The sequence below is a fragment of the Garra rufa genome, chromosome 4 (assembly GCF_049309525.1).
Source record: "Garra rufa chromosome 4, GarRuf1.0, whole genome shotgun sequence".
In the NCBI taxonomy this organism is placed as follows: domain Eukaryota; kingdom Metazoa; phylum Chordata; class Actinopteri; order Cypriniformes; family Cyprinidae; genus Garra; species Garra rufa.
In genome coordinates, this window is record NC_133364.1 from 11787172 (window position 1) to 11805360 (window position 18189).

The following is an 18189-nucleotide window of genomic DNA, read 5'->3' on the forward strand; positions in this document are numbered from 1 at the left end:
AGTGGTGTCAGGAAAGAGAGAGGGAGGAACTGTTCAAAAGGCAGAAGGCCAACTTGTGTGGCCACAGTCTGGTGAAGGACCTCAGACAGCCAGATAGAGAAGAGTGAGAGAGAGAAACAGAAAGTATAATTACCATGAAGCTCTTCTTAAACTCAATCTGTGGAGGTCTGATCCTACTGCTGGGGACTGAGATACTCTGGATGGCTGCTGCCGCTTCACAGGTGAGATTCACACATATACTCATGCAATATGGACATTATATTGCTTTTAGCAGTTATGCTGCAAGATAAAACATGTTTTAACAAGTATTCAGAATGTAAACGTAATCTACAGTAATAGAGAAAGCAGTTTGTTTTGGTTTACTTGTACAGACACAAATGCTTTCCAAAGCTAATCAGTTGAAATCTGTCAAATCAAAGCTTACTCTACTTCCGTTTCCTGTTTACATACTTTGCCCATCTACAATCTGGCATAGAACAATGCAAACATGCAGTTCTCTCTGATATTAATGTTCATATCCGTTTTCAGGGATACTGTCTCTGTGTTTAGTCTGAGAATGTTTATGTTTTTGTGGTTGCAGTTAGATATGCGAAAAACGTAGTGCTTTAAGACACATTATATAAGCAATTCTTCAGGATTGTTTGACATGCACAGTGGAATGCTGGGTAAAATAATCCTGAGAATGTGATTGGCCAGCTCTAAAGTCATGAACGAATCAGGTAAATCTCCTTGAAAAAATCAGTGACAGGTGTTAAGATCCAGCGTGATTTCCAACTTTATTGGTTTTTGTAAAAGCTCTCTTTCTGTTTGCTTTTTGTTGTGAGAACTAATATGCAATGTGTGTTTGTATGTTATTGTGGCCAGAACCGCTGTGATCAGAACATCCAGGTGGTGACTAAATCAAGATGTCATTCCTGCTCCTTGACGTCTTTAGTAAAATGTCCCGAAGGCTACACCAAGAGGCAGCCAGAGAAAAGTGAAAGGGACTGCAGGTATATGTGGGTTTGTGTGTGTCTATAAGAATTAAATACCATACTATTATATCTGACAAAAAAATATCTCTATGTTTGTTTAGGTATCACATCACATTAGCTTTGTCTGTCACGGGATGTTCGTTCGAGTGTTACAAAGACACGGTGGAGCCCAAGTGCTGTCCAGGTTACTGGGGCAATGACTGCATTGGTGAGTTTAAGGTCAATGAAGAAGAATTCTCTGGTTGTTTATGTAGAATTGTGTTTAAATTCTGTTCCGTTCAAGAGCTGTGACATCAATAACCTCTTGAACCAGATAAAAATGGCTGTAGTGTGCTTATCCGATTTTTACACATTTCAAATGCCATTTGGTATTTCCGTCATTCTGTGAGGGAAGATACACTGAGGGAATATTTTGATCGGAAGAGTCGGTCAGGAACTATCCTGATGCGACCACTAACAAAGTCTGAAACACAAACAAGGGGAAGCCTGGCTCCTCCAGGGAAACGATGTTGAAAAACAAAAATGTATTAACACTCCTAATCCAAAAAGGAATGCTAAAAGAATAATAATTCATATTTTATATCCATTTCTCATAGTTCTGTCCAATAAAAGTGGCCATTCTCTAAAAATAAAATATAATCCTACTGGATAAACTGAACTTCCAGAAGAAATCAACTAGGAAGTAGGAATTTTAGTTTATCCAGCAGAATTCTTGTTTGATTCCAAAAAGTTTGGATCTTTTTCAAATTATGACAGGAACTCCTTTAGAATTCTTTTTGACTAAGGATACAAATCCTATATGCATAAATGTGACTTTCCACAGTTGTCAGTATCTGGAAGGCACACTTGATCCTTTCTGTTTCCATTTTTAACATATTATCTGATTACGAGAGCATGACGGTGTTGTTTCTCACAGTTGTTTTTCCTGAGGGAGCTGTACGTCTAGTGCATATAAGCTGACATATTATTGTGTGTCTTGTCACACACTATGAGAGGAAGTTTTGAGCCGCTGTGGGACAAGGGATTTGTGTACTTCCTTCCCTCAGAGAGGGATATGGCAGGTCTGTTCCTCCGTACCGCTGGAATTTGCTGATCAACACACTGTGGTCTCATTTCCAGTATTTCCTCTGTCTGTCAGCACTCAAACAGATCCCACTATGAGTTCGCTGAGTCAAGCACTTAAGTTACCGTGTGTTGTCTTGGTCTCTTTGGTGTCTTATCAGCAGAACTTCCTGCATTGTTCCTCAAGAGTTAAATGATTTGACCTTTGCGTCTATGAAACGGGTCAGCATTATAGAAGCTTAGTAAAGCATTATGAGAGGAAATGCATTGTTTTTCCTGTCATACTTGACAAATTCACAACTAGATTGTTGAAAAAATCGTAATTGGAGAGAGTTTTTATGTCAGTGCCTTTTGGTGCATTTATTTCCCTTAGAATGTTCCGTAACTAAATGCAGAAAATGAGTACACTTTAGAGCAAGTGGGCCTGCTCATGACTAACTGTCTGCATATTCTGCAAGTGTGGCTTTTATTTGTTGTGTCTTCTCTGTGGCTGGTTTGTCTGTGTGTGTGTGTGTGTGTGTGTGTGTGTGTGTGTGTGTGTGTGTGTGTGTGTGTGTGTGTACCTGGTATTCATCACGTTGTGGGGACCAAATGTCCCCACAAGGATAGGAATACCAGTAGATTTTGACCTTGTGGGGACATTTCTCAGGTCCCCATGAGGAAACAGGCTTATAAATCATGCACAATGAGTTTTTTTGAGGAAGTAAAAGTGTGCACAATCTCCTGTGAGGGCTAGGTTTAGGTTAGGGTAGGTGTAGGGCGATAGAAAGTATGGTTTGTACAGTATAAAAACCATTACGCCTATGGAATGCCCCCATAAAACATGTAAACCCAACATGTGTGTGTGTGTGTGTGTGTGTGTGTGTGTGTGTGTGTGTGTGTGTGTGTGTGTGTGTGAGTATATATGAGTTCCTGGGAAGTGATTTTCGGTGAAGAGATTTTGTCAGGACTAAGTGTTCGGGGCAACAATGACGGGAAGGAAAGGATGAGTGAGGGTCAGTGGAACAGACGAGGGGCTGTTTGAAGAACAGAAAAACTCTGCTAACTCATATCCTCTTGCAGAGACCCTACCACCCCAAACCCTCTGACCCCAGATCAGTCTTAGAAAACACAATGATCTCAGATTGGTCTCACTCAAACTGAACAGAGAACAGTCAAATTATCTGCCCTCAAATCTGTATCATCAAATCTTGCTGACCTTGCCTTAGCAAAATGTAACCTAATTACTTTTTTATGTAGACACATTTATCCAGACAATATTTATTAAATTTAAACTACTAGTATATATATATATATATTTTTTAAACTGATCCTGTGCTGAAAATCCTTAACCTAATTTGAACTCTTAAATCTTTCAATATGCAATATTATCGATTTAATTTTGGATCTTAATCTGCATTTTATTACCCTTTAAATTGTGCAAATTAAAATTGTGAATTGAAAATACGCCTAATGGAAAAATTCACAAAACTCCCATATATCACATAAAAGTTTTTACGCTCGCATGAGGTGGTTTTTCAGGCAATGCGAAAAAGGAATATTTCACGAAACTGCAATGGAAAGGCTTTTACGCATTTAATGCCTACATCTCCTACGATTAAAATTATTGACTAGTGCAGTGGCTTTGACATATGTAAACTTACCAGCATCCATCGCCATCACTTATTGTGAGAGGAAAAAAAAAAAAGTTTTAGTCGCATAATATTGGTTGATAAAAACGGCATCATTTCGCAAAAGTTTTTCAGCAACATTTATAAAACATTGAAAAACCTTTTTGCAAATCTATAATGTAAATGCACCCAGTGATCTGTGCTTATGTACTTCAGTTTATGAGTCAAAATAAAGCATTATTTCTGTTAAATTTTAGCAATGATCACTCAAAATCTGAGGTGCATAGCCTTAGATCAGTGAGGCCTACATTCAAACAGTTCTTAAGGTAAAAAAAATCTAATTGAAAGAATAAAACTATTACAAGAAAAAATCAGACAAAACTATATTTTCATTTTTTTCCATTATTACAAGATTAAGTCCGGTTTTTGGAGATTTACAAGCAAGTTTTGTAGGCTGGACATTTTAGATTGGGAACAGATGGTCAAACAAGTAGAAAAAAGTACAAAAGTACAAAAATGTATCAAATGTATCAATTACTTTTGTAATACCCTGTGTGAGCAAAGTCATATGTTTAAATAGCAAATAAATATCTAATCCACTCCTGGTCAAAAAAGACCATCATGCATACCTTCAGAATCAAACCCATGACCTTGGTGTTGCTATCACCATTCTCTACTATTTGATTGTTCAATGCGTGACTGATTTCTCCAAGCTGGTTATTTCATCTATATATATATTTTTTCTTCTGTTTTTTATATCATGAAATCTAATGAAAGGAAACTTTATTCTGTCAATAGAGTGTCCAGGATCGGCAGCGACCCCCTGCAGCAATAATGGAGTCTGCTCTGATGGTATAGCGGGCAATGGGACTTGCACATGTGCAGTAAGTTTTCTTTCCTTCTCTTCTTCTGTCTGAATCAAACACACTATTACTGAGTATCCGATGAGACTTATTTTTTTGACTTTTTTGCAGCCAGGTTTTAAGGGAACAGCTTGCGAGGATTGTAAAGTGAACTTATATGGACCCACATGCAGTAATAGTGAGTGTCTCCTTTTTTTTTTATACAGCAGAATTGATTGATTTGGGTTTTGTTGGTATTGCTACTGTGCTTTAACTGTTGCATGTGCTATTCAGCATGCAGTTGCAAGAATGGCATATGTGACAGTGGTGTGAAGGGCACGGGACAGTGCACATGTCTATCTGGGTACACCGGCATAGACTGCGATCGAGGTAAGACCTTAGAGTATTTCTGAATGGATGTGATACACAATTTGTATCTTTGGAGCAGCAAATGAGTGAGTGTGTTTTTTCTCTTCAGAGCTCCCAGCATGTGCTGCTTTGCGATGTGGGCCAAATTCTCGTTGTACTGAGGACATGTCCACTGGGCAGCTTCTGTGCATGTGCAAACCTGGCTATCAAGGTGATGGAACCCAGTGTACATGTGAGTACTGCATTTACACTGCTAATGGCGGGTAAAGCATGTTTTTTCTAATGCACCAAACCAGCAATAAACACTATGAACCATCTCAGACTGATATCTGGTAATTCAAGCAAAGAAGATTTTTTGATCTCACAAAATCTCACTTTGTCTTTTTTATTGTCACATTGGTTATGCAGCAATTAACCCTTGCTTGAGAGGAGTGTGCGATGCAAACGCAGTGTGTGTGCATATAGGACCAAACCAGCATGTCTGCACATGTACAGAAGGCTACAGTGGCGACGGCCGTGTTTGCATGCCCATCGACCCTTGCCAGACTAACCTGGGCAATTGCACATCTGGCTCTACACGCTGTGTGTATGATGGCCCCGGAAAGGTGTGTTTGTAAAAACCTTAAAACACTTTGCAACTTTCTGAGCAGCATTAATGCACCAATTGCTTTGATTACGATTTGACATCTTCTCAATTTTTTTTACACAGTCTCACTGTGAGTGTTTGGAGGGATATGAGAAGCTTGTTAAAGGGAAGGGCTGCAGTGTAAAAGATGTGTGCAAACCAGATTCCTGCCATAAATATGCTACATGTTCCACAGTGGAACCAGGAACAGTCGAGTAAGTGACAAATTCTCAAGTGTTTAGTTGATTTTTAATGGATTTTTCCCCCACATATTCAAAACTAAGCCTTCAATTTCAAACATTTCAGCTGTAAGTGCCGTGAAGGCTACCTTGGAAATGGAAAAATATGCTTTGGGAATATAATTCAGCAGCTGCAAGACTTAAATTCAAAGCCAGGAGGAGAGTGGACGGGTCAGCTCTCCAGTGCCATCACACTGTTCAGTGAGTAACGTCCTGGGAAACCAATCCCATTATTATTATTTTTTTTTTTATTGGGTTTTCAACATTTTCAAAGATACTGTAGAGACAGTTGAAAATGAAGGGCTTCCTGTCACTCCGGAAGAACATTTGTGACCCTGGACCACAAAACCACTCATAAGTAGCACAGGTATATTTGTAGCAATAGCCAAAAATACATTGTATGGGTCAAAATTATCGATTTTTCTTTTATGCCAAAAATCATTAGGATATTAAGTAAAGATCATGTTCAATGAAGATATTTTAAAAATTTCCTACCATAAATATATCAAAACTTAATTTTTGATTAGTAATATGCATAGCTGAGAACTTCATTTGGACAACTTTAAAGGCGATTTTCTCAGTATTTTATGTTTTTTGCACCCTCAGATTCCAGATTTTCAAATAGTTGTATCTCAGCCAGATATTGTCCTATCCTAAGAAACAATACAACAATGGAAAGCCTATTTATTCAGCTTACAGATAAATACCTCTGACATTGCTTTTTCATAGCTCAAGTAATTTACAGATGTGTTTTTATTATCTTACATGTTAAAGATCCTAATTATATAGTGCTAATTTTATTTCTGCTGTTTCAGATAAACTCATGTCATGGCCTTTGACCTCCCTTGGACCGTTTACCGTATTTGTACCAGTGAACAAGGCTTTTAAGGGCACATCTGTGAGTAACACAGACATACCAACATATGATACATTGGTCATTATCCACATATATATGCAGCTATTTGTATCTCTAATGTGTGAGGCTTCCAGTTGTTTTCAGCTATACAAAACAGCTGCTTGATATTGCAAAATGGCATTGATATATAATTGTATTATATTGTCATAATTGTAACTACTGTGGCCAATATAGTAATATTGTGAAATTTTATCATTTAAATTGTATATTTTTTATAATTTAAATTGACTGATTTTTATTTTAATATATTTTAAAATGCAGTTTATTCCTGTGATACAAATCTGCATTTTCCGTATTATTACTCCAGTCTTCAGTGTCACGTGAAACTTTAGAAATTATTCTAATATGCTGAATTGGAGCTTTGGTTCTTGTATTAGCAATTTTAAAAACAGTGGTGATTTTTAATATTTTTGTGCAAACCGTGATGTGTTGTAAGTATTCTTTGATAAATATGAAGTTGAAAATCAGCATTTAATCTAAACATTTTCTTTTGTAGCATTTGTAAAGTCAATGGCTATGCTTATGCAGCAACAATAAACAATGTAAACGATCTCAGACAAGCATAGAAATGTTGATTGTATTGGTCTAATCTGTTCTTTCAATTATTGTTATACTTATTGCAGCTAATAAACTCACACATCCACAGGAAACAGCTTAGTTGCATATTGCATAATAAAGCTGATACATCCAAACATGATTTTGTTCCAGGTGAAAACCCTGCTGGCTAACGAGATGAGAGCTCGCTATCTTGCTAAGCTGCACATGGTTGCGGGAGAGGTGAACTCTGACTCGCTGAAGAAGGGAATCCTCTACTATACTCTGACTGGCATGGCTGCCGAATCAATGACAGATGTAGGTGATTGAATACAGACTGTGTGTGTATGCCCTGATTGTTTTCAAGGATGTGCAAATGCAGGATACAACAGCGGAAACATCATATTGTGTTTCTTTCCTAAACTTTTTCCTGCTTTGATTTGTTTATGTTTCACTGTGTGTGTGTGTGTGTGTGTGTGTGTGTGTGTGTGTGTGTGTGTGTGTGTGTGTGTGTGTGTGTGTGTGTGTGTGTGTGTTAAGATGACAGGATTTATTAGAACGTGTCTGAAATTGGTAAACTTCTATTTTTAAGGCAGAGCAGATAAAAATCCGCCTCCATGGCAGCCGTAAGAAAGGAGTGCTTGTGGAAACTGACATCTTTGCCTCAAATGGAATCATCCATTTGGTTGATAAGCTGATGGATGCAGTTCCTTCCACTGTAATAAGTGACAAAGAGGTTTGTGAAGATAAAAGATTTGTGTTACATAAACGTCATACACTTACATTTACCTAATGTTGTTTTTGGTTGTTAGGAGAGCCAACAATATCTATTTGTCTTTTTTTTTTTAAAGGATAACCTGTTGCAGATTCTCTCAGGAAATGGAAAATTCTCTCAGTTTAAGTCTTTGCTTGAGGTAATTTTTTAAACTCTATTAAAACCTTAATTAATGTACTGGAAATTACCTTTTTTATTATAGGGCAAAAATTTTGTACATTTAGTTATTTTATTTTATTTATTTATTTATTTATTGAAAACAGTGTACAGCTGATTCTAAGAGGCATTTTTTAAAATAATTTGAATAGGGTATATTTTAGGGTATATATTTTTTTAATAGGAACCATATAAAACACTTCCCAGGTCATCCTTTTGTTTGAAATACTTTAATCAGTCAATTCAAATCAATTATGAAGAATTATGAGATGTTACTTATAAAATAAAATGTACCTTTTGTGGAATATATACAAAAAGATTCAAAATTTGGGGGTTGGTAAGATTTTTAGACTCTTATGCTCACTAAGCTGCTTTTAATTGATTTAAAATACAGTAATATATATATATATATATATATATATATATATATATATATATATATATATATATATATATAAAATGTAATTTATTCCTATGATGGCAAAGTTGAATTTTCAATAGTCATTACAGCAGTCTTCATTGTCAAATGATCATGCAGAGACATTTGTTATCAATGTTGAAGACAGTTGTGCTCCTTTTTGTGGAAACTCTGATAATGTTATATAAATATAAATAAATAGAATTTTAAACCCTTTTATATATGTATATATATATTTTTTTTTTCTCAGAAAAGCAACATGGCAACTGTTTTAGGAGAAGATGGACCTTACACACTTTTTGCTCCAACAAATTTAGCCTTTACCTTCCTGAAGCCTGGCTATTTAGACTTCCTTACCTCAGAGGAGGTACAGTGCAAATATAATTTTTTTTAAATATGTTTTTATGTTACATTCTCTGTATATATGTTCTATCCAGTTCTGTCTTTACACTTTTTATTTCTCCCAATTTAGGGTAAGACAAAACTACTTGAACTGATGCGCAATCACATAGTGTCCACTTCTCAGGTTTGTGTGTGGATGTGTGCAAATGTGTGTGCAAATCTATTTTTAGATCAATAATTAAATACTATCTGTCGTATCTATGTACAGCTGAGTGCCAGCTATATTGTGTCGAACCCTCGTGCTGTGACCATGGCCAACCAGGTCCTGACATTTAATGTAACAAGTGCTGTAAGTAATAATAATTCATTATATTCAGCTGAAATGGATAATATTTGACACAAAAAATTATGCCTCTGAAATAATGTATTGAAATGTTAGATTATTAATAACCACCGATTCTGTCTCCTATAGGGGCAGATCCTGGTCAATGGGGAGTCAGTTTTGGAACTGGATGTTGAAGCAAAGAATGGCCGTCTTCATTCACTGGAGGGGCTTCTAATCCCTCTGTCCATAGAGCCTATCATACCTCACAGGTGTGACGTCAAAGAAACCAGTATTATTAAGGTAAGCCCAACTGGTCATCTCCACATGTGTTGACCAGTCTGTGAATACAGATACACATTTCTATGTCAAAAATCCAGTTCAGTGTTTAAAGACACCTACAATGAGGCCATTCACAGGTTGACTCGCTGTAAAGAGCGTAAATACAGTATTCAAGAAACCTGTTTGGAAACAACCAAAATTACACACTTCATCTTTATTGTTAATTGTTCTTTTGCATACACAATAAGAATTGCAACAAGTGATTGTTACCAAACTGACTTCAGACATCTTTTTGTGTTTGTGTTACAGGGTCCATGTGTTAGCTGTATACTTGTCTCCAAATCTAAATGTCCAATGGGTGAATCACTGGTAACTTGTTCAGAAATAAACATTAGTGCATAATATAATTTAAAATAGCAAAACTAAAATGTTACCTTTTAGTCTTAACAGAGGTTAAATGTAGATGAGTTTGTTTCTTTCTCTGAACATATTTGGAGAAATTACTTGCTTAATCACTTCCTCACCAATGAATCTTCTGCAGTGGATGGGTGCCGTCAGAGAGTCCAAACAGCTGATTAAAGCATCACAATAATCCATTAGCAATCCACAAGACTTCATTCCATCAATTAATGTCTTGTGAAACAAAAAGCTGCATTTTTTTAAACATTTTTAAATTCGAACCAAATCTCGAAATTCGAAATATTGCTTTATCCAGTGAAAAAGTTGTCTGAGTCAGGAGAGAAATATGCACAGAAAAGTGAAAACAGTCCAAAACTGTATTTTTGTTTACTTCTATTTATTCAGTACTATACTTTAATATTTCAAACTGGAGTTTGGAGACCTTTGGGGTCGAAGGGTGCTAAAAATATATTTAAAAATGTAGAAAAAAAGAAAGAAAAAAATGTTGCTTTAGACCAGTATTATTTTTTTTCAAAAAGTGCTATATAAATGCTTTTGAATCATTATTAATTATTTAGAATTTGTTCCATCAATTAACGTCTTTCAAAACAAAAAGCTGTGTGTTTTTAATGTTTTTAAATTCAAACCAAATCCTCCATCTACAATATTGCTTTATCCAGTGAAATAGTTGTCTGAGCCAGGAGAGAAATATGCACAGATAAGTGAAAACAGTCCAGAACAGTTATCCTAGGTAAACGCCTTAATAATAGATTTGCTTCCTAGAAACATGCTGATTTTTGCTTTACAAGATGTTAATTGATGGACTGGAGTTTTTTTGGATTACATGTGGATTATTGTGATGTTTTTATCAGCTGTTTGGACTCTAATTCTGACTGCACCCATTCACTGCAGAGGATGCATTGGTGAGCACATTTTTAGCATATTTTCACTTTTGGGTGAGCTATTCCTGTAAATCGAAATGAAATTGTACATAGTGCTTCTTTTATTTTTTGTAACCCCTTTGTGATCTCCTCATATTTAGGATGTATTCACCAGAGGCTGTGTATTCAAAAAGGAGACTTTGGGTATAACCATACCTACCCTTGGCTGTTCCCTCTTTTGCAATGAAACAAAGACTGTGAGTATTTGATTCACTAGCATTTTTCTGCATTTAACACCAGAGCATAGTCAAATTAGCCATTATTTGTCTTCACCAGACCCCTCATTGCTGTAAAGGCTTTTTCGGACCAGACTGTTCCCCGTGTCCAGGTGGTTACACCACCCCCTGTTCCTCTCATGGGACGGTAAACCCCATGCACATTCACATGCATGCATACTGTATGATTAAACCTTTTTTTAGGTGTCATAAGGTCTTAACTTATATTTTCTTTTGTTGTAGTGCTCAGAGGGCATAGATGGAAACGGAACGTGCCAGTGTGAGCCCAATTTCAAAGGATCACGGTGTCAGTATTGTGCAGACTCCAACAAATATGGCCCGTTCTGTGATAAAAGTATGAATTTATTTCAATACCAACTCACAGCATGGGGTTTGGGAACATTCAAGATGTTTAGTAACATTTTCTCTTTGCATTCCTCCTAACACCAGCCTGTGGATGCATACACGGCGTGTGTGATAACCGTCCAGAGGCCAGTGGTAAATGTAAGCAGGGCTCCTGTAAAGACGGTTATACTGGAGAGTTCTGCGAGCAGCAGACCCAGTTGTGCGGACCCAACCAGCCCTGCCATGCCCATGCCAACTGTGTGTCCAATAAGGGAGCATTCACGTGAGTGATACACGTCATTTTGTGTTTAACACAGACAGAGTTTTTTTTTTCATTTGATGTGGTACTTTTATTTATTCAGTGCTATACTGAAGTTTGGAGACCTTTGGAAAAAGTGCTATATAAATACATTTGAATCATTTATTTAGAATAATGAATCTTATACATTAACAGTCAAAAGTTTGGTCAAAAGATTTTTAATGTTTTTGAAGAAGTCTCTTCTACTCACCAAACCTGCATTTATTTGATTTTAAAGTACAGCAAAAACAGTACAATTTTGAAATATGTTTACTATCAAAAATAGCTGTTTTCTATTTGAATATATTTAAAAATGTAATTTATTTCTGTAATCAAAGATAGTTTCAGCATCATTACTGCAGTCTTCAGTGTCACATGATCCTTTAGAAATCATTCTAATATGAGGATTTGCTTTTCAAGAAACAGTTTTAGTATTAGTATTATTATCAATATTTAAAACAGTTGAGTACTTTTTTCAGAAATCTTTGAAGAATAGGAAGATCCAAAAATCTTTTGACCCAAAAAACGTTTTTGGAGCTTTTGTAACACTATACCATTCCAAAGATTGGAATACAATAATACAATTTTTTAGGGGGAAATCAATTATAGAAATTGATCATTTTATTTTGCACAGATGCTTTAAATTGGTTGCAAGTGATGATAAAGACATTTATAAAGTTACGAAAGATTTTCATTTCAGATAAAAGCTGTTCTTCTGAACTTTGTATTCATCAAAGAAACCTGAAAATTACTCAGCGGTTTTCAACATAATGGTAATAATAATAAATGTTATTTGAGCAGAAAATGGGAATATTAGAATAATTTAATTAGAATAATAAAATTAGAATAAAATTTTTTCACAATTTTACTGTTTTTGCTGTACTTTGACTCAGATAAATGCAGGCTTGGTGAGCAGAAGAGAAAAACATTAAAATTTAAAAAACATAAAAGTCACTTTTGACCAGTAGTGTAGCTGCATCATGATTATGGGCTTTTGTTAGCCAAAAAAAGAGAAAAGATAATATCAGTGATACATTCTAATTTTAGGTGCGTGTGTAAGCCTGGTTTTCAAGGGGATGGATACATGTGCGTGGAAAGCGATCCTTGCGCTTTGCCACGTCGTGGAGGTTGCAGCATCAATGTAAGTCAGATGCATCTGCATGCTTGTGTTTAATATTACCATGTTATGATGGCATATTTATTCTCTTTTATTTTCAGGCCAAATGCATAAAGACTGGTCCAGGCACACACACGTGCCAGTGTCTGAGTGGATGGAGAGAGGATGGAGATGAGTGCCAGGCCATCAATAACTGTCTGGATCCATCCAGAGGAGGATGTCACTCTAATGCCACCTGCATCTATGTAGGCCCAGGACAGGTGAGGGAAAGGCGTTGTGATTCTAGAACCTCATCTATTTGGATTTATGGGGTTTTTGATGTTTGATATTCTATCGTAGAGTGACTGTGCTTGCAAAAGTGGGTACCACGGCAATGGGAGGGATTGTGAACCTGTCAATCAGTGTGTGGAGCAGAAGGGTGGATGTCATTTTCTGGTGAGAGCTCAAACAAGTCATCAGAACTGCACACATTTTACATAATATGTATTTTTGCTACATTTTTTGTAATTTTACCATTTTCTCAAAGGCCACCTGCCAGTTTCTGAACCCAGGTGGATGGCAGTGTGTGTGTGAGGACGGTTATGATGGTGACGGAAAAATCTGTTATGGGACTCTAGCACAGGTACTGGATATGACTTTGTGTTATTTTTTTATATTTTTACAGAGATCAGTCTTGCTGTATACTGTATGCAATTCTTCAATTATTTGTATAACCTTGGGTCAGTTGTTCAAAAGTAATCTGATTTAATTTTGGCCATCGGATTGGATCATATCTTGAAAATGAGTTGTTGAAAAAAAAAAAGGATTCTGAATTCAGATTACATAATAAAATCCATCTTGGTTTTGATTTGGATGAAAAACTGGATCCTCAGTTTGTGTTGCTCAAAATGTTTTAGTAAGATTAGGATACTTTTGATCCAAAAAACCTGGATATTCTGATCCCAGCAGAAAGATTTCAGGAACAAAAATGTGATAATACGTTTTAACATGTAATATATCCCCAAATCCCCAAACAACTGTCAGTATCAAACTAAAATATTATATGTGACCCTGGACCACAAAACCAGTCATAAGGTTAAATTTTACAAAACTGAGATATATACATCATATGAAAGCTCAATAAATAAGCTTTCTATTGATATATGGTTTGTAAGGATAGGACAATATTTGGCTGAGATACATCTATTTGAAAATCTGGAATATAAGGGTGCAAAAAAAATCAAAATGCTGAGAAAATCACCTTTAAAGTTGTCCAAATTAAGTTCTTAACAATGCATATTACTAATCAAAAATTACATTTTGATAGGTTTACAGTAGGAATTTTGCAAAAAATCTTAATGTAACATGATCTTTACTTAATTTCCTAATGATTTTGACATAAAAGAAAAATCAATCATTTTGACCCATACAATGTATTTTTGGCTATTGCTACAAATATACCCCAGCGATTTAAGACTGGTTTTGTGGTCCAGGGTCACATATTTAATTTGATGTAAACTAAATTGGCACAATCATCAGAGATGGACCAGTCAGAAGTAGTTATTTGTGTAAATGCAATGCAAAACTAGAATAGGAAACATTGCCCATCTTTTTTTTTCCATCACAATGTCCCTTTAGGGGCTCTGTAGAGCGCTAGTAATCAAGATTTTGACATTTGAAAAGAAGATCCAATCCAATTTTGCTTTTAAAAAAAAAAGCACAAAAGAAAGATGGGTTACCTCATCCTGGATAGCAAAACATAGGATTTCCAAATCCAGATCATTCTGATCCACATTTAACTTTTTGAACAACTGGCCTCTTATTCCTAATGTTGTTTCATTTTGTTTTTGCAGGAGGTGGCAACCAACCCAAATCTTCTGGAATTCAACCTTTGGGTCTTGGTATGTTGTGTTTTAGTGTTGTAAAATTGTCTTTAAAAGAAAGTAATTTGGGATGTTGCTATTGAGATGACTGGAGAAAAAAAATCCCAAATTACCTTAATTTACCCTGTTTATACTACAGTTCTGCTTCTTGAATATGATTGGACAAGCAGAATTTCAGAGACTGCATATATAGTCCACTAATTTTTAAAAATCTTTTAACTGTTTGTATATCTGTTTGCACATTCCTGACAGACTCCACACATTTAGTGATGGGGCTGGGGGGTTATTGACTCCTTCCGGAGATTACATCATCTTTTAAAAGTAATGCATAACAAAAAGCAGCTAGCGTTACTTTTTTGATAAAGTAATCCGTTACTTTACTAGTGACTTGAAAAAGTAATCTGTTCATGTAACTCGTGTTACTTGTAATGCGTTACCCCCAACACTGTTAATGCAGTGAAGAATGCCAATTCTTAAATCAAGGAGGATTTTCCAGACAAGTAAAAAATATTATTAATTATTAATGGGGTAAGCAAAAAAAAAATCATATTTTAAACAGAAAACAAGATTATTTGTCTTACCCTATTAGTACCCCCATTTTGCTTGTTTAAAGCAAAAAACATTTAATTTTAACTTGTGTTACTCATCTAGAAAATCCTCCTCGATTTAGGATTTTTTTGATATTTTGGCTGGAAACAAGAAAGAAAAGCATTTTTTTTTTTCAGTGTGTTATGTCCAGATTTGCAAGGCTGATTGTGTATAAATATAGTTTGAGTTCCTAAGAAGTTCTGGGATATTCCACAGCGAGCAGATCTTTCTCAAATGCTGTCAGAGACAGAAAATTACACCCTCTTCGTCCCATCGGCTGAGGCCACAGAGAAACTGAGTCAAGAAGACAAAGACTTCTGGATGACCCGCAGTAACCTTCCAAGTCTTGTCAAGTAAGGGCACATAATTGTCATGCAACATCAGCTTACTTGTCATATGTGAACCTGGACCACAAAACCAGTCATAAGGGTCAATTATCTGATAAATAAGCTTTCCATTGATGTATGGTTTGTTTTGTTCCTCACAGAAATCATATTGTTTCTGGGATATATGCTCTCAGCGATCTTCGTACATCCCCATCCCCACAACTGGTTTCCCTTTTAAAAAGGACACTTCCTGTTTACTCCGCCAATGATGTAAGAGGAAAACATCTTATCTTTTCGATTAGTCCCAGTACAGTTGTGTCATTTAACTCCGGCAAGATATTTTCTTTATCATGTCTCCTGTTTGTCTTTTTATTCAGACCGCTATTGTCGCAGGAGGAAAAATAACTTATGGCGATATGGCAGCAAAGAATGGAGTTATCCATTTGATTGACAAAGTATGACTATCTTTAATTAAAAACCTGTAAACAGTGGGTCTCATTAACTAACAGTTGTGTTCGTAAATGTAAAATAAAGTGCTAACTTACTGATAAAGTGATGACATACACACATATTGAAGAAATCTGTTGTTCTCTCTAGGTGTTGATGCCTGAGCGACAGATGAGTGAAGGTTTACTAGAAGTATTGAGTCAGAGGGCTGATCTCTCTCTCTTCCGCAGCTCGCTCTTGGTGAGAATCCACTCATACCACAAATTAAAATAATCATCCTCTGCATGAGGCTTGGACTTGTTTTTGAATTGTACTTATTTTGTATTTATTCAGAAACACAACCTGACTCATGAAATGGAGGAGTCTTCGGGCTTTACTGTCTTTGCCCCTACGGACAGTGCGGTTCGAGAATACCTCAGAAGAACTGGCAAGGAGTCACTGGTATTATACAAACACACTAAAGTAGACAGCCTTAGCGATATTAAGTATATAGCTTCTTATTTTTGCGTCATGAATTTTGTGTGTTTCTAGGATTCGAATGTGACCCAGTATCACATTATAATAAATGAGACTTTAAAAGATGGAGATTTGGTGGATGGACTGTATAAAGATACCATGCTTGGCTTCTCGTACCAACTTGGAATTTTCCGGCAGGATAAGAAAGTAAGTCAGTGCTGAATTAATTCAACTTAAGTCAACCAAATGCTAAGTCTTGTATAAATAAGGGACTTTTCTGTCATAGCTGCTTGTAAATGAGGCTGAGGTGAACGTGACTGATATAGAGACCAATAAGGGAGTAATCCACGCCGTGTCTGCTGTCCTGAGCATCCCCAACAACCGCTGTGACAAAGCTACTACCAAAATTTTCCCGGTACAATATATCTATTTAACCATTTTACCTGGTCATTTTTTCCCAAATCCTTTGAATATAGACTATAAATATGTGCACTGTGTCTGTAGGGACGCTGCATGGACTGTTTTCACCCGACTGAGAACCCTTGCCCTTCAGGAACAAAAAGACTGGTGAGTGTACAATGTTGACCCAAAAAATTGTTTGGATGCCAATCAACGATTACATATTTCAATGGTCATTTTATGATTCACTGAACTGAAAAAAAAATGCTGTTTTTAATATGTATTTATATAATTTGACATTAGTTTGATTGTCATTCTTACAAATGTACAATTTTCACATTTTTATTTCTTTCCTATTCTGCAAAAAATTTTCCCATGAAAACAAGACTAATAATCTTATGTCATTTTGCTTATCTAGTAATATGTTAATTTAAGAATTGTTAGATATTTTGACTAGAAACAAGACATCAATACATAAAATAGCCTTTTTTTTTTGCAGTGTAAGGGAAATTAATTTGATAAATTATTATGACTCTTTCTGCAAGTTACATTGTTACACCACTAGGTGGTGAAAAGTTATTCTATCACAGCCAGTTATTGAAGTGCCCAGTTTAGCCACCAGAGGGCACTGTCCTTGTGTCATTGTTTGTGTGTTCAGGGGCCTCATTAATAAAGACTTGCGTAGAAACCATCCTTGATTTTATCTAAGAACTTTTCTGATTTGATCGTAAGAGCAATTCAGAGAAACGAACGTACCACGAAATCCATGCGTATGCCAGTCATTCGGTTATAAATCACAAATGATCGTGGAATTGTGTGCAGCTGAATGTTCTGCCGTCGAAACGCCCCTGCTTAATTAATTAACATATAAAATGAGCTCATTCCTAAAGCAAAAACTCTGTGACAATGGCAAGTAAAAAGGAGCGCAAGAAATCAAATTATAGTGAGGCTGAACTATCTGCAATACCAGGCATTACCACAAGGAAACGGTCGTACGCCAAGCTGGAATCTGACGTGGAGATAAGTACTTTTCCACGTCAAAGACGGTTTTTATAAATCTGTACTTTGACGTGGATTTGATCGTACGAACACTCTAAGATCAAATCAGTGCGTAAGAAAGTTTTATAAATGAGGCCCCTGGACTGCGTTTCCCATAACACTTTGCACTCATTATTGGTTCATTATTGGCAGCTGTTTATTATTGACTCATTAGCCTCACCCTATACAACATCCCTGCCTCCCAATGTGCATACTATCCACCCTATCTGCCCTAAATAGTATCGAAAATTACTCCAATCACATAGAATTTAGGATGGATAGTATGCACATT

At 36.1% G+C, this 18189-nt stretch overlaps 1 protein-coding gene across 1 annotated transcript in view; it reads left to right on the top strand.

The window, feature by feature from the left end:
* The first annotated feature begins 134 nt into the window (after nt 1-134).
* Nucleotides 135-18189, top strand: part of stab2 (stabilin 2) — a 40429-nt gene continuing 22374 nt past the window's right edge. The window contains exons 1-36 of the mRNA XM_073838040.1: nt 135-221; nt 865-992; nt 1076-1182; nt 4445-4530; nt 4621-4687; nt 4783-4878; nt 4967-5089; nt 5266-5462; nt 5567-5697; nt 5789-5922; nt 6537-6619; nt 7346-7489; nt 7764-7907; nt 8023-8085; nt 8771-8887; nt 8993-9046; nt 9131-9211; nt 9335-9487; nt 9776-9835; nt 10908-11003; nt 11083-11169; nt 11265-11376; nt 11472-11649; nt 12712-12805; nt 12883-13041; nt 13121-13216; nt 13308-13403; nt 14614-14661; nt 15448-15584; nt 15719-15827; nt 15935-16012; nt 16155-16244; nt 16338-16445; nt 16536-16667; nt 16747-16875; nt 16965-17027. Coding sequence (XP_073694141.1) covers nt 135-221; nt 865-992; nt 1076-1182; nt 4445-4530; nt 4621-4687; nt 4783-4878; nt 4967-5089; nt 5266-5462; nt 5567-5697; nt 5789-5922; nt 6537-6619; nt 7346-7489; nt 7764-7907; nt 8023-8085; nt 8771-8887; nt 8993-9046; nt 9131-9211; nt 9335-9487; nt 9776-9835; nt 10908-11003; nt 11083-11169; nt 11265-11376; nt 11472-11649; nt 12712-12805; nt 12883-13041; nt 13121-13216; nt 13308-13403; nt 14614-14661; nt 15448-15584; nt 15719-15827; nt 15935-16012; nt 16155-16244; nt 16338-16445; nt 16536-16667; nt 16747-16875; nt 16965-17027 — 3867 coding nt within the window. The remainder of the gene's footprint in view (nt 222-864; nt 993-1075; nt 1183-4444; nt 4531-4620; nt 4688-4782; nt 4879-4966; nt 5090-5265; nt 5463-5566; nt 5698-5788; nt 5923-6536; nt 6620-7345; nt 7490-7763; nt 7908-8022; nt 8086-8770; nt 8888-8992; nt 9047-9130; nt 9212-9334; nt 9488-9775; nt 9836-10907; nt 11004-11082; nt 11170-11264; nt 11377-11471; nt 11650-12711; nt 12806-12882; nt 13042-13120; nt 13217-13307; nt 13404-14613; nt 14662-15447; nt 15585-15718; nt 15828-15934; nt 16013-16154; nt 16245-16337; nt 16446-16535; nt 16668-16746; nt 16876-16964; nt 17028-18189) is intronic.